Source organism: Boleophthalmus pectinirostris, unplaced genomic scaffold (genome assembly GCF_026225935.1).
Source record: "Boleophthalmus pectinirostris isolate CB_2022bp ecotype Guang Dong unplaced genomic scaffold, ASM2622593v1 HiC_scaffold_2, whole genome shotgun sequence".
Taxonomy (NCBI): domain Eukaryota; kingdom Metazoa; phylum Chordata; class Actinopteri; order Gobiiformes; family Gobiidae; genus Boleophthalmus; species Boleophthalmus pectinirostris.
Genome location: NW_026571152.1, coordinates 24,033,530 through 24,048,967, shown reverse-complemented (window position 1 = coordinate 24,048,967; position 15,438 = coordinate 24,033,530). Strand labels below are relative to the sequence as shown.

Below are 15,438 nucleotides of genomic sequence, written 5' to 3'. Positions count from 1 at the left end.
CAAATCCTGCAAAAAGAGAGGATCCTTGTCAGAAAAAAACTTACCCCTACGCATCTTTGAGCTGGAGGATATTTTCTTCGAATCTTCACTTTGTAGACATCCCTGGGGCAGTGCTACAGCGGGCAGTTCGCAACGACGTAGTCTCTGTCAAGCTGATTGGTTGTGCTGCCCTCTGCGTCATTGGGTTCCCCCCCACGTCGTGTTTTCCTGTAGCGGCGCATGCGTAGCTTCTGTTCGGTCCAGTGTGAAGCCCAGAGAAGACCTACGACGACGCACGGTTTTCAGTCCGGAGGTGCCACTGTCCCCTTCTTCTCGCATCACAGGACGCTCGGGTACGCACGCTTGCTCCTGCTTCACCGCGCGCTGCGCATTTGGACTCCATGCAGGTACTTTAAATGACTACATGACTGATCATTTGAATGGAGAGGGTGTGAGCGCCATCTCAGGTAATGTTCATGTACTAAGAAGCCACTGTACACGTAGATGCCAGACTATTCACTGCTGCTCCAATGTAAACAGCCTACATGCCTGTTCAGGGGTATTCCTAACCTGAAAATGTTTTCACGGTCACGTTCCTCGCGTCATAATGCATTCAGGAAACGTCAGCGCATGCCGTGTTTACTCAGCACTGTTTCCTCTCAGCTGTCAAGTGCACACGGCTGCTGCGTGCTCTAACCTGCGCCACCGGACAAGCGCAGTTTGAGAGCCACTGACCAAGTCTGTTCCAAAACTAATTAAATATCAGCACTGAATATTGTTATGTTGATTACTTAGCCTACTATTAGAAACAGAAAGGCCCTTATAGTATAGTATGTATGTCATCTTGACTAAGCGTATAATTATCACTCATTCCGTGTGTGTTGCAGGGTATTGTACTTTTGTCATTTGTTTTGGCCGAACTACTGTGTGTGGTTATAGCGCTATCTCTAAGTGCACAGGGATGGAAGTGTTCCTGACTTTATAGCAGTCGTTTCTCATTTGACTTTTGGCTCCTCTGTTGCCACAGTGACAATGTTTATTGCACTGTCCTCCGTTGGATTGTTTTTAGGAGACAGTTGAGATTAGGTTCACTTGTCAACAGGGCTTTTACAACATGTTTATTATAGAGGAGTTTTATAAAATTTCATTTAATTCTCCAGGCCTTCACCTCCACCAGTTGGGAGGGTGGTCATCTTCCAGCTCATGTCCAATAAAATCACATAATTTATTTTAACAGATTTTTCAGTTTTGCTAACATTAGAGGGAGTAAGATATCAGTATTGATCCTATCCTCGGTGACCTTTGTGTGACCTTTGCAGCCCAGTTGTATGTGAAACTGATTGGACGCAAATGTGTTCCCCAGGGCTCCATTATAAACATGTTCAGTGATAATGAGGTGTGGTGTGGTTAGTGTTTCTGTGAATAGCAGGTGCACTATGACCACTATCACACACTCAGCCAGTGGCCTTTTCCAACAAGGACTCTTATCTCCCATCAGCCACTTGGCCACACACTGTAACTGTGGCATCATGTAGTTCTGCCTGTATTGTTTTACTTGTCTTCAGGTCTTAAGACAAAAGCAGGTTTGCTCAGTATTTGAGTGAGAACTTTATTTTCCATATTAAAAAGTGTATATGTTCCTAGAAATTATGGGACAAGGTGCAATTTTTTTTTCTTTTAATACAAAGAACTGCAGCATAATAATTCATTTTTACAACCTCTCTAAACTTTTTACTGTATCAAACAGATTAGATTATTGTTCAGAATTACTTGCACTGTGTAAATCTTGTCGTGTCAGATATGAGTTATAAATCAACACATCTTGGACTTTTGTTTCACTTTACATTTTACCTTAAAGGATATCTGCCTCATCTCAAGTTTCTATAATATATTGTAATTCAACTGGACCTATTTAGCATGCACGGTAATATTATCAACTTGCTGCTGCTTGCATTGTGAGATAAAATACTTGTATCAGCTTACTTGGACACTAGTGCTTTTGTTAAGATGGTATTTTTTGGGAAGTGGGGTTGGGGGTTGATTTACCTTTGGTACCTTTGATCCATCTGCAGTGGCCAGATTGATGTGACTCTGGTAATACATAGTCGACTGACACAGATGTGATGCAGCATTATTTATTTGACTGACTGAACTGGGACGAATAATTCTGCCGGAGGTGGGAGGCTGGGGGCATATTGTATAATATGTGAATCACAGAGAGAGGGCGGGTTCTGCGATGCAGCAGACAGAGCAGCAAAAGCAAGCCCTGTAGATGATACATATGCCATTCATTAAGTAAATAATTAAATAATTCATTTTACTATTGTTATGAAAAATTGTGATTTTGCAAGAAGTGGCACATGTGTAAAATGGATAACATCAAAATAGTTTATCGTCTACAATATTAAACCTTTGAAAAGGCCATAATAAGAGTTGATAAATAAAGAAAAGGATTATCATAACATTGACCTGAATGTTATCTAATACAACTTAGAGTTATATGGTCCTTGTGATAGAAAAGGAGAAGAACAGTGTCTCTTTATTGTTTTCAGTTAAGTAAGGATTAAACAAAGAAGAGCTGTTATACTTTTTTAAGGCAGTAGCTATATCCGTAACACTCTGCTGTTACTCTGCGCTGTGCGTGTTAAACCTGCAGTGCTCCAAGTTGTTTACTCCACTTTTATTATGGTCCCACAAACTGAAAATACTTCACTTTTATATCCACTAATGTTCAAAGCATGAGTTATTTCTATTTTAGTTAAAGCTAGTCCTTCCTAATAGTAGTTCATTTGTTTATCTGCTGCTATGGTGATGCTCACAGTGTAGTGAAAAATTTGAATTCTCACTGCCAATGTTGTAAGAGGACATTAACAATGTAGGATGGTGTGCTTGGTAGAGGTGTGTGCTCCCTCTGTGCTGCTCAGGGAAGCAGAAATACTGCAGCCACAGCTTTTTGACTGACACACTGATTTATTGAACCTCTGCTGCTGCTGTGTGGATTACATATTGAAGAGTGGTCTTTTTTAAATAGCGGATTTATAGCCGTATACAGTTGGTTTTTTTGTCTTTCATTTAATCTGATTTGTGTGTCCTCTGATAGCTAGTCATTTTTAATTTGTTGACTGAGAGCAATCAATGTTGTAATGTTTCTGATCTAAACCCTTTAAATAGGCCTGTCACAGTATTTACTTTATTGACTTATCGTTTAGTATATAGGAACAATATATTTTGGAACTCAATATTTATTTATTCATGCAAGAGTGGGGAGATTTTTGTTATTTTATCATTGTATATTTTGTTGTAATACATGATCCCACCTAAATTGATATTACATAAAAAATATATGGTTTTAAGGGAAGAGATAATTAGTGATGTATGGAATCAGTATGGATTTGCAGGCATAAGGTGAGTTACAAAGTCCTGACTATGGATATTGAAATCTGTGTGTTTCTGTGATGCTGCAGTCCGACTAAGTGGACAGGGGACATTAATCAGAGCTAATGGCATCAATCTCCAGAGGTGACTGTACCACTACTGCTATCACTCATGCACCTAATAGTCTAAACTAGAGCTGGGCAATATAATGTAATAGGGATAATATTGTGAAAGTTGCTTTGAAGTAACACTAAATTTGAATATTGGATACATCATTTATAGTAAAAGAAACATGGATAAAAACATAAATGCCCAAATAAAGCTATAAGATGATATTTCTTTTGTGGGTAATTTCACATTTTTCAGAGACACCTATCAGGATGTATACTTTATTCCCCCTTGCACTAAACTCTAAGCTCTATTGAACTGCAGTTTCTACTTTGTGTATGTTCTTTAGGCTTTCAATCATACAACATGTGTACCTCATCTCATCTTAAACATCTTTATAGTTTAGAGAATTTGTGGTTGACTTGACTTTTTCGAACCTTATGTAATGTGTTTGTGAAAGTGTCAGCTGCAGTCATACCCAGAAGTGTGTTACATAATCTGCAGAGCTGTGCCTCGGGAGCTGGTGGTCTGCTCTGTCATGGTAGGGTTTTAGCTTATTAGCACGCGTCAGTTTGAGAAAAGCTTGGCCTTGTACTGTCATTTATGAGAAAATATGTCTTATTATGTGAATGCTTTAGCTAAGAACAAATGAAGTTCTTTTGTTGACTTATCACCAAATGCAAATTCTCTCTCTGTATCCTCTTTCCATTTGGCTTTTCCTTTCTAGAGCATATTTTAGTTTTTCAGATTCTCGACTATGATAATGTCATACTTTCAGATGGGTGGAAAGAGACAGATTTTTCTAGTGATTCCATTTTACTTTGCCATGAAATGTGCAAAAGGTAAATTCAAGTCAGGTAAATTCACAAATGTTGAACGTTGATCATTTCTATTAGTGTCTAGACCCAAGAACTCACTGTTCTACAACACAATCCCACATTTGAACAATATTTTAGCTGCTATCATCTATATTAAAGGTGCATTGGGTAACTCTTCTGGAGGTCCATCACCTGCTTGTTTTTATGGATATGTCATTGCTCTGCCTAGAATGTTCCCCAATATGACATTAAATAGCTCTACTTTACATTTATTAAATTACACATGTTCATGCAGCTCAAAAATACCTAGAAAAACAAGAATTCTGACTGTGAGAGGGATTGCCTCTCCACAGATCTGACCTGTAATGTGGTCTGGTTTGGACTGGATTGGAAAAGATTTAATACCATCCTGTGAAACATCCTAGACAAAGCAATAACATCTCCATGGAGAAAAGTATTTGACAGACCCTCCAACAGAAAAGTTACACAATGCACCTTTTAAATATTATTGGCCTATAGTATGTTGTGGTGTCATCTGAAGCCTAGCTACTCAGTGCAAGAGTGTTTAGCACACCTCGCATCAAGAATGTCGTGAATACAATTCGGGGCTGACCAGCATCTTGGAGATTTTTCAATGTAGTCCTTGTTGTATTATTTTGGTGTGAAACTCAGGCCCAAAAGTACTGTATGTGCAACAACTGACTGAATTTAAAACTCATCGTTATCACAGTTAAGGTAATATTTAGAGTGTGGATTCACTCAGGAGTGTGTGGGAGGTAGCAGTACCGCAGGGTGATAGACCCAGGTTTTATTTAGCAACACTCTGACAGAGGAGTGTCTATGGAAGAGCACATCTCATCTACCTCTGGGAGCTGCATCAGAGGTTTGTGACTGGAATCTCCCCCTTTTGTAGTGTTTAATCAATGACTTGGACTTCCTGTTTATTCTGAGATGAAAGCCAGAGTACAATAATGAGCCCCGGACAACGTGCCATGATGTCATTTTAATGTGGTGATTGAAACACGAGAAAGGGTTTGGTGTGAAGGAAATGTGACTTTTTAGCAATGATGATTGCATATAGAAAAGCTGACGAGTATTTAAAATGTAGGACTTTTGTTATAGTATGTTTCTTAAAATCAAATGTTGATATCAAATTGTAAACTATTGAATCTGATCGATTGTAACATAAATGTTTGTACTTACCATATTTTTGTATTTCAGTCCATGCAATAGAATGAACAGGGCAAATGTAAGATTCAAGATGGCCCAAATTGTATTGGTTAAATTACTGGGACATGCTATATGAGCAAAAAGAAACGCTGCATGCCCTGTGTGTTGTTCTCAGTCTGTTAACCGGAAGTGTTCCACAGAGGAACAAGTTATAATCACTGAACTTATTAGTTCAGTGATAAAGTATTAGTAAGACATTTTGTCCAGTGCACAATGAAAGACATTTGCAGTTATAGAACAAATAAAGTTGCCCCTTGAAGTTGGAGGAAAAACAGAACATCCTTTCAGGAAGCACTTATCAATGAGTCCAGGACCAGCCCCTGGTCTGTTCACATTCTTTTACTCCGGATAAGCAGCAGAAAAAACACCCTATTAAATTTTGTTTGTAGGGAAAACATATTTTTTCAACACTTTTGCACTTTTATGTGTGGATGAAGAATGAATAGAAGAAAATAATGACAATTTAATCCAGCACAGTATGAATAACTATCTGAGACTGTAGAGGAAGTGCATGAAAAAAGCATCACAGTTGACAGAAGGAACAGTCACCATTTTTGCAAGCAGAATGGCCCAACTCTGTCTAAATATGAACAGAAGGAAATCAAGCCAGGAAGTGTCCCTCACCAAAACACTTCAGAAAACTATATTATATATTTTACTTTTAAACTAAGCAGACAAACCCTTCTCTGTTTCCAACTAGACTCAAAAAGAGACAGCTGTATGTGTTCAGCCAAATGAAGATGATAGGAAGGGAATGACTAGATTACTGATTTATAAAAGTAAACAAAAAACTCACAATAGCATCCAAGAACTTCCAAAATAAAGGATTATACAGTTGTATGTAATGGTGTGGACATCATCACATTTAATATCACATATAATTCTCCATCACATGAACATCATTTCTAACAAACATTTGTTGCTGTCTGTCTACAGGTGCTACAGAGGCTCTAAATTTGTGCAGTCACAATCCCTCCTAGTGGGACAAAGTAAACATTGCACCCAACGCTGTGGCGCTGTTACATCTTCTGAAGCATTCCCAGGATCTAGAGCTCGTTCTGGTCCATTATGGAGGGAGTGGCAGTGGATAACCTCATAGACTTTGATTTACCGTCTGAGTCCAACTCTCTCACTGTGGATGGGGGACAAAACCAAGGTCACAGCGATATCTTTTCCCCAGAGCCAGCCTCCTCCAGGGTGCTGCACCAGGACAGTCTGCCTGAGCCCCTAGCCCCCACAAAAGCATCCTCCCACCACCATCGTCACCATGACAATGAGGACAGTGATGCTACAGAGTCTGCCGACAGTGAGAATGATATGGACCCCCCTTCTCACATGTGGGACGAACGGCGCTCATCTTCATCGTCCAATCACAGTGCAGAAGATGCTGACCCTGATGCACTGGAGAGGAGGACCTTTATGAAGGCCTATGTAGACAAGATCTTCCATGGAAAGTAAGTGCAAGCTCTTTTAATCAAGTATTTTTCAATTCTTACTTGAATATGTTTTGTAAGTTAAAAAGGTATAATGATACAACTGAACTCCTCAGATAATTAAAAGAATGTAAACATGTGAGACAGAGCAGATGAACAGGAAAAAGAATAGAAAAATCAGTTTGAGCCTCTATAGTTATTTAAATGTAAGAAAAAATTTATAGGATTTTTCTCATGCATTGTTTGTATATAAACATGTATGTGTAAAAATTGCCAGAATTGCATGGATCTGACAAAAGGGTTAAAGTCTGTTGTAAATTTCTAGGTTAAAAAAAATAAATAAATACAACAAAAATAGAGTTCTGACTGCTGTGATCAAAGATATTTCCCCTAGAGCACCTGTGGCAATGTTTTCTAGGACACCACAACATAACAGAAACTGACATCCTTCAGTCCATTACATAGTGTGCCATGTATATACATTTGCTCTTTGTATGTTTAGTCACACATAAACATGGTATTTTCGCAGTGAGGAGTTTGACCAAGAGGAGAAGGCCCGTTTTGGAGAGCTGTGCACTGGAGAGAACGGCAAAGGGAGAGAGTGGTTTGCCAAATACGTCAGCGCACAGGTCTGCCAATACCTGCTTTATACCTACTTTATATTGTGCACAAAATAAACAAGTTTGTACTGGAAATGAATGTGAAGCTCCCTGTTCCATAAATAAAAAGTGTTGTTGTGTGTTTTCAGCGCTGCCACTCTAAATGTGTGAGTGAACCCACCTTCTACCGCCTGGTGCAGTCCTTTGCTGTTGTGCTTTTTGAGTAAGTCTCTGCTCAATGCTCATTTCATAGCGCGTTTTTATGATTCTGAAATTTTGGCTTCATTTCATTTGGTGGGATAATAGTTGTTGTAAATCAAGATCTAGGTGTTTTCTTGTATTTTTATTTGATAAAAATTTCTGTGTACATGGCCCTGTGTACTACATGGTTGCAGGTAACAGTTAAGGAATTTCCTATCATGCTGTTGTGATTTTAATCCAGGAAGTACAATTTTAAACCTAAAAACTTACAGCCTGGGCAAATACATTTTATTGTGTGTTAAGTTGTAAATGTCTTAAATGTAATGATCTTAACTGTGTCTTGTTTTGTAGATGTTACCAGATGGATGACTACACACCAGCTAAAAACCTCATGACCATGTGTTTCACCTTCTATTACATTGGTGAGTTCACTTGCACTTTCTGACCCTGAATAACACAAGTTGCCTTCAGTATTAGAATACAGTGGCATAGAATGGCTGTGTTTACAAGTACACTAAAAGTCTGATCCTTATTGGATTTTGGGATTCATTTGATTATTGAAATGTCATGTAAACAGTTACTTCTGATGGGAGTAATGTCATTTCTTTCTGGTTTCTCACATCCGCTACATATTTTGACAAGGAAAATTGTGTAAAAATGGCCAAACTAATGACAAAAGAGAATAATGGATTGCAGTTATTTTAAAATGCATTGTACTTTGTCTTCCAAGTAGAAAAGTTAAGTGACACATGTAAACACAAATCAAAAACCTGATCTAATTATGATTATTGTAGTTATCTGAATTTTGCTGGCTATGTAAATGTAGCCAGTGACTGTGTTTAGTTGATACAGACCTAGATTTACTGAGCAGGCATGTGGTCACTCTTGCAGCCTCATTTCACACTCAGATGCAATGCCTGTGGTGTTCAGAGACTTATGTTTGTATAATATTAGTCTGTGCAGGAAACTCCCTGTCGTCATGGTAATTAGGCAAGTCACATAAACAAACTTTGATGTACAGTATATTGATTTAGAAAATCACAATAAACAATGAACACTGTAATCTTCTACTAAATGTGATGTAAATGCATTTGTTTTTTGTTTTTAATCAGCTCTTTTTCCAGCTTTTTGATCATTTTTTTATATAGACATTTTACTTTATGGAACATGAGCATATTTATATAGGATATGGGTTTGGAAGAGGCAAGTTGAAAAACCTTATTATTTTTCAGTCTGATCTAATTATATATAAAGAATGGGCGGCAGTAGCTCAGTTGGTAGAGTGTTCGTCCACTCATCTGAAGGTTGGCATAAACATCATGGGTCGAGTGGTCAGATCCACTGACCCACAGGTTGGTTAGTGTGATTCCAGTTCCCTGCTGTCATTGTGTCCTTGGGCAAGACACTTAACCCACCTTGTCCCCAGTGTCTGCGTACTCTGGTGTATGAATATGTGTGTAAATGGGTGAGTGGTTCCTTGTTGTAAAGCGCTTTCAGCACCTTGAATGTGGAAAAGCACTATAGAAAAATGTGACCATTTACCTTTTATCAAGAAATATCTGTCACTGCTTCTTGTGGTTGAACAGGAAAAGCCCAGCCGCCTCCATCAGAGCTGCTGGAACGGGGGACTCCTCCGGTGGGCCTGGACACATATCTGAACAAGGCAAACTCGTGGCTCACCGGGAAAAAGGATGCAGCGGAGCGACTGCTCAAGACCACCTCCAAGACCGATGTGAAAGGCTTTTTTGGAGGGTTGGAGAGCAAACTGAGGAGCTCCATGGCAAACAAGCCTGAGTAAGGCCATGGCAACAACTCTTTAAGATAAAATAGAAACATTTAATATTGATTTCCTAAATCCAGACTTACAGGGTGCATCCATGGGCTGTATATATAAATGGGTATAGCTAACCCACCAAACAGGAAGTAAGCATATACACTTCTGGGTCCATCAGCTCTAGTTCCAATTCACGTTGTTTAGAACTTTATCCCTCTCTTTGTAGCTGCTGCTGTCAGGCTCCTCATTTTGGTCTTAAAATGTTCGTATTAACCCTCTCTACATGATCCTGGTGCTTTTATTTCCCTATTTTGTCCGTAAATCATTTCCTATTCCTAATATGTAACTCTGCTCCAAATTCGCCCCATAGCTACCAGTCTTGATGAGCTTCATTTGACTGGAGCTGAATGCTATGGGTAACATTACAATCACTTTCCACTCTTTTTACAGTCTATGGGTGCATCAGGGTGGAAACATATTTTGTGCAAGACAAGAGTAATGAATAGAGTCGTGGTGTTGGAGTCATTGCATTACAAAAGTAAGATTATAAAATGTGTTTTTTCCTGCTGCTCTTCAGGGATGGAGGAAGCCCAGTGGAAAAGCCCACAACCCCAGGTATAGTTTGTCCAACTCACTTCAGATCCACACTTGTCTGCCTTTTTCTTCAATGTCTGTTATTACCTTGATAATTATTGTTATTGCTTCCCACAGTATCAGATGCTCCTGAAGAAAAGAAAGGGGATAAAGTGTACCTTTACACCCATCTTAAGCAGCAGCCCATTTGGTGAGTCACAAAGGTCCAAAGCAAAACAACCAGCTAATGATGCTGTCAGTATTTACAGCTGGTGCATTTTTAAAAAACTGAAATAAAAGATTTTTTTATTTTTTCATTTATTTTAATTTTTTTTCTCAGGCACACACTAAGGTTTTGGAATGCAGCCTTCTTTGATGCGGTTCACTGTGAGAGGAAGAAGAGGTCTCCAACCACCAGGTGAGGCTCCACATAGGGCACATTATTTGTCATTTAGACACTGTAAAGATATTTGTGATTGCTGTCTTTTAAATGAGTACATAATATTAGTATTTATGTTAGATCAGCTACTGATTTGTTGTCAAAATTAGAATATAGTTATGTAATGTATTTTTATGTAATTTTAAGTATCCCTTGGCAACGCTTCCTGACTTAAGCTAATAACATATGGTTAATGAAATTCAAAGAGCAGCCCTACTGTAAATTCATACCAAGAGGTGGGCATATCATCAAAATAACAATAGTAATGTTGGTGTTGTTTTAATTATGTGCAAAATGTGAATTTTGAGAATAGAATTTATAATACAACATGCTCCATAATGATCAAAAATAAACATGAACAAAATAGATTGTTGTAAACCAAATAAGGGTATAAATGGGTATGTCTGCTCTTTAGTGGAATAATTTTAAGTCATTTCACATTTGTCTTAAATCTGAGCTCATATGTTTAAAACATGTGTTAACACATGTCGATTAGATTGGCATAATGGTCTGAATATTGTTTCTCAGGATACTACAAAAAACTGAGATATAAATTTTTGTCAATATTGCTCAATCCTTTTCACACACGTCACTCGGAACATGATGTAGTACTTTTAACTTAATTTATAGGAAATGGAAATGTCTTCCTCTAATCTTCTCTCCTTAGCCTCTTCTGTTCTATGAGCATGCTGATTTAACCCTTTGTTTTTTGTGCCTTGCTGCGGGGCAGTGGACCACAGGATCAAAATGAGAGGTCTGTCCAAAATGTCTGCTGCCCTCAAAAAGAAACTCTCAGAGAGACTTAATGTTCCAAACAGGGCACTGCATGTGTGAGAGAAGAGCAGTGCTGTTAAACCAGGCCTAGCTCCAGGTTTAGCCAGAACACAGTGTGTGCTTCAGTGAATAGGGCTCGGATAACTCCCCAGGCGAACTTCCTGCTGCACAACAGTTTGAGATTGCCTACAAAGAGACAGACTAGAATTGAATTACCAGCCTTAATGGGTGCACACACCATTTACAGAGAGCCAGGATACCAGACCAGTGTTTCTGTTGGGATGTCGCGTCCTCTGACTTTGCATGTTCTTGTTGTTGTTGTCGTCTCTACGGTCATATGATTCACTGCAAGGCTGCTTCCTTTTATTTATTTCCTGCACCTTGTAAAGCTTTGATTTCCATAAATCTTTACAATTTTGGTTAGTTTGAAGCCAAGTCTTTGGGCTCACAGCATGTTCATCTCTCCATCTGCTGCAGCAGCATGATCCTAACCTCAGCGGTCTTCACACCTCACCTACTGTTGGCTCTGCACGGATTCTGGGTCCAACTATAACACTTAAAGTGTATTTAGTCAGGAATAAAGTCCACTATGTGCTATTTTTTCTTTTTCTCAAACCAGTCATGCATTGCTCGTGTCAGTGGTTACATATGGACCAAAGATTTTTGGAAAAGTTTTTTTTCCCCATCCAATTAAAAATATTTCTGGTGGTGGGTGTTGTTATTATTTAGTTGTTGTGTTTTGTGCCTGTCTTTTTCCATGTGGGTCAAGTTGCATCCATTCGCAGACTTCATCCTCTTGAGGGACTGGTGTCACTGATGCAACACAGTGTATTGCTGGAGATATATTTAGAACTTTTTTTGGTCTTGACGCTTGTTCACTGTGTCTATGGGCCAGTGAAGGTCAGGTACAGACCTGTGTTATAATGCATGCCCCATTTGTACTTTAGAGAGAAGTGGTGTCACATGAGCCAGCAGGAGAGAGACGACAATTCCAAGATCGATGAGAACATTGCTTTTGGTCAGCTAGGGTAAGCACCTGCAAACTGCACTACCACATTACCAATAACTATTGTCTTTATATTCTGTCAAATTTTATGCATTTTAAAATTGTATTCTCTTAGGACATTCACTCATAATATGTTGGCATTTGGACTAAGCAAGAAGCTCTGCAATGATTTCCTTAAGAAGCAGGCAGTGATAGGAAATCTCAATGAAGGTAAAAAAAAAAAAAACACAGTATAATTAAGCATTAGTAAAGACTACTGATACTATTTTTACTTACTACTAATGCTAAAGTATTAATAATGAATAATACTACATACTATTCACTATTCTCCTACAAATCATATTGTGACTACCTACTATTACTACTGCTTCTAGAGAAAAAAAAATTCTGTTCTACTTTAAAAAATTTCCTAAGCAAAATATATATGTTTTGTGTCTATGAAAAGTACAGTGTTTTCTCTAAGTACTAAGTTTATTACATACATCTATATTGTAAATCTAAAACTAAAACCACTGTGATGTATCCTGTGTGCAGAGCAGTACAAGTTGCTGACGGAGCACATAGAGAAAATGGCGGTGGAGTGACCGACTGGAGCTTTTGGATCACAGTCAGGTTTCTGTGAGCTGTACTGAACTGCTGTGCCATTGTGTAGCAACTGCTCTGCATATCAGCAATAAGACCACACCATCAGCTGGTTAATAATAATAATCTATACCTGCCTCAATATATAAGTACAACACTCACAAAGTCATGTAGTGTATTCTACTGTAACATGCATCTCCTGTGTGTAGGCTACTCTGTGTTTCTGATATCAGTTAAATGTTGCTGTGCATCAGTTTTACCAGTGCATTATATTGTGCTAAAGCAATAACATCATCTTGCTTACTCACTGTGTTCTTAATGACTATTATAGAACGCATTTTAATCATTATTGCAAAAGGGTAATTATTAAAGTGTCTACACTAAATGGAACCTCCATTGAAGCATTGGTACATCCACAATTTGCATTGATGTATTAATCAAAATTATCTGACACCATATTCTTAGAATGCGTTATTGTACAAAATGTTATTGTAATAATTATTAATGACACAGTGTTTTGGCCACATGAGGTGGTATTGTTCTCTTAGAAAAGGCAGCTTTTTACCTAATACTGACTTTTGCTGAATCACTTTACTGCTGTATCATGAATATGGCTGCTGTGGACACAGACTTCCCAAAATACTCAATCTCTTTTTACTTCATAATTGGGCAGAAGATATCTTCCAGTTTGCATTACTATTAGTGCCATAAAAGTGCCTTCAGTGGAAGTCAACTGCGCAATACTACTGCACTTCCCTGAAGCTAAGTATTTCTTGCTGTTTACGTCTGTTTTATGTTGCACTTTGCTGTACATCTGTGAGGTTCGCCCAATTATCTAGCATCATTTCATACATCTTACTGTGTAGTGTGGCTGCACTGCACTTCTATATGCTGCCACTAGGGGGTAGCAGTGTATTGTAGTGTGCATAGTAAAGTTGTGTTTGCGGGTTTATGATATCAACAGAAGTCCATATAGTTGTGGTGTTGGGATCCTTGCAGCTCGCCATGTATTCCTGGTCCAGTTTTGTTTATATATTTATTAATGATGAAGCAAAATCATTGTAAAAATGTTATACATTGTTATGAAATTATGATTTATAACTAAAATCCCTTGAAAATGTGTGATTTGGAGAACAACTTCTCTTTCAAAGCACCTTTATTTTTGAATTGCCTAATCATTTAACATGTAAACTCAATATTTATCCTTTCAGCCTGTAGAATTCTTCCTGCTTTACCTGTCACTCTACAGAGATTAGCTCATGTGTGTGGGCTGAACCAGTGCAAACCCACGAGTTAAGTTAATAATATCTTAAAAGCCAAATATATATTATACTATGCTTCAAATAGAGAACACACATACAACCATAAAATGAAACAAAAATGAAAAAAGCTCAATGAAAGCCAAAGACTGAAAAGTGTGTAGGCAGCAGGAATTAGGACCAAACATGAATCAAATCCCTGTTTTGATCTCATATTCTTATACACATGAGTGTGTAGTGTGTCATTGTTCTGTCCTTCTCTGATTCTGTGGTACAGTAGTGTGTGCTGTGATTGATGTTTGTCTTAGGTGTTAAATGTCTATTCAGTAGTTTACCTACTTGTGTGTTTGACATGATCAGTGTTAAATGCATATATAGTGCTGTGCAATAATTCTTGTAATGCAACTCATTATGTGTCCATCAAAAGTGCTAGTAAGTTATCATTGAAGTAACTATCCATACAAGTTTCATAAAATATTCAATTGAATAAAAAAGGTCAATTTAGTTTTTGAGGAGATACTATCTGATTTTGATCTCTAAATATTTTGCACTATTTAATTTTAACCACCATTAAAATTCTGTTGCCTGTGCATGGCCGGTGCATGCTCTGTAGCAGATTTGTGGTGGTGTGTAGTGTTAAATTGTCTATTTCAAAACGTTTGAAAATTACAAAACCTAAATATCTCACCAACCAAACAAAAGCTCTCATAAACATTCCTTACACGATACAATGCTGCCACTAATACACAGGTCTGAGGTTAGACTGATTCTCGTCTCAAAACGCCATTAATAAACAAATATCGACTGTAAGTGACTGAGGCCCCCTGCTGGACAGTGCCTGTATTATCAACTGACATATCTAATTGTTACATACTTCCAGTTTGCATGGAATCAATGTAATCATATTGATAATTACTCTGAAATAAATTTATTTTTGACGTTGATGTCTTGGTGGCTTCTTCATTTCTTAACCTTTCGAAACAAAAACACCAGAATCATGTAGAAAAACTGAAAGTTAAGACCAGGCTCACTGCAGTAGTTACAGCCCCCAAAAGGCAATCGTAGCCAGAATCAGTGGAGCCGGAAGCGCCACCTTATTTGGAACACTGCTGCTAGCGGGATAGCTATCTCGATGTATATATACAGTCTATGCTTTGAGTATAAGGTATCCTGCTTTTGTAATCCAAACTTACTATAGTTTAGCCTATTACCGTTTTTAATTAAGCACTGTTGAGGGCTTGGGCTATTTTAATACCTTGAAGAGTACCATATAATGACTCGGTGAAGT

The 15,438-nt window shown here is 38.1% G+C and overlaps 1 protein-coding gene across 2 annotated transcripts; it reads left to right on the top strand.

Moving 5' to 3' along the window:
• Positions 1-227: 227 nt before the first annotated feature.
• kiaa0513 (KIAA0513 ortholog) lies at positions 228-15,094 on the top strand. Of its 2 annotated transcripts, none has more exons than XM_020935234.2 (12): positions 228-386; positions 6,447-6,964; positions 7,473-7,572; positions 7,692-7,765; positions 8,095-8,165; positions 9,330-9,537; positions 10,095-10,132; positions 10,229-10,301; positions 10,431-10,508; positions 12,251-12,331; positions 12,425-12,519; positions 12,844-15,094. In XM_020935234.2, exons 2-12 carry the CDS (start codon positions 6,579-6,581, stop codon positions 12,891-12,893), a joined length of 1,254 nt encoding a protein of 417 aa, XP_020790893.1. In that variant the 5' UTR covers positions 228-386; positions 6,447-6,578; the 3' UTR covers positions 12,894-15,094. The 2 variants fall into 2 exon arrangements, with proteins under 2 accessions (XP_020790893.1, XP_055011712.1); XM_055155737.1 differs by having other exon boundaries at positions 230-332.
• The last annotated feature ends 344 nt before the right edge of the window (positions 15,095-15,438 follow it).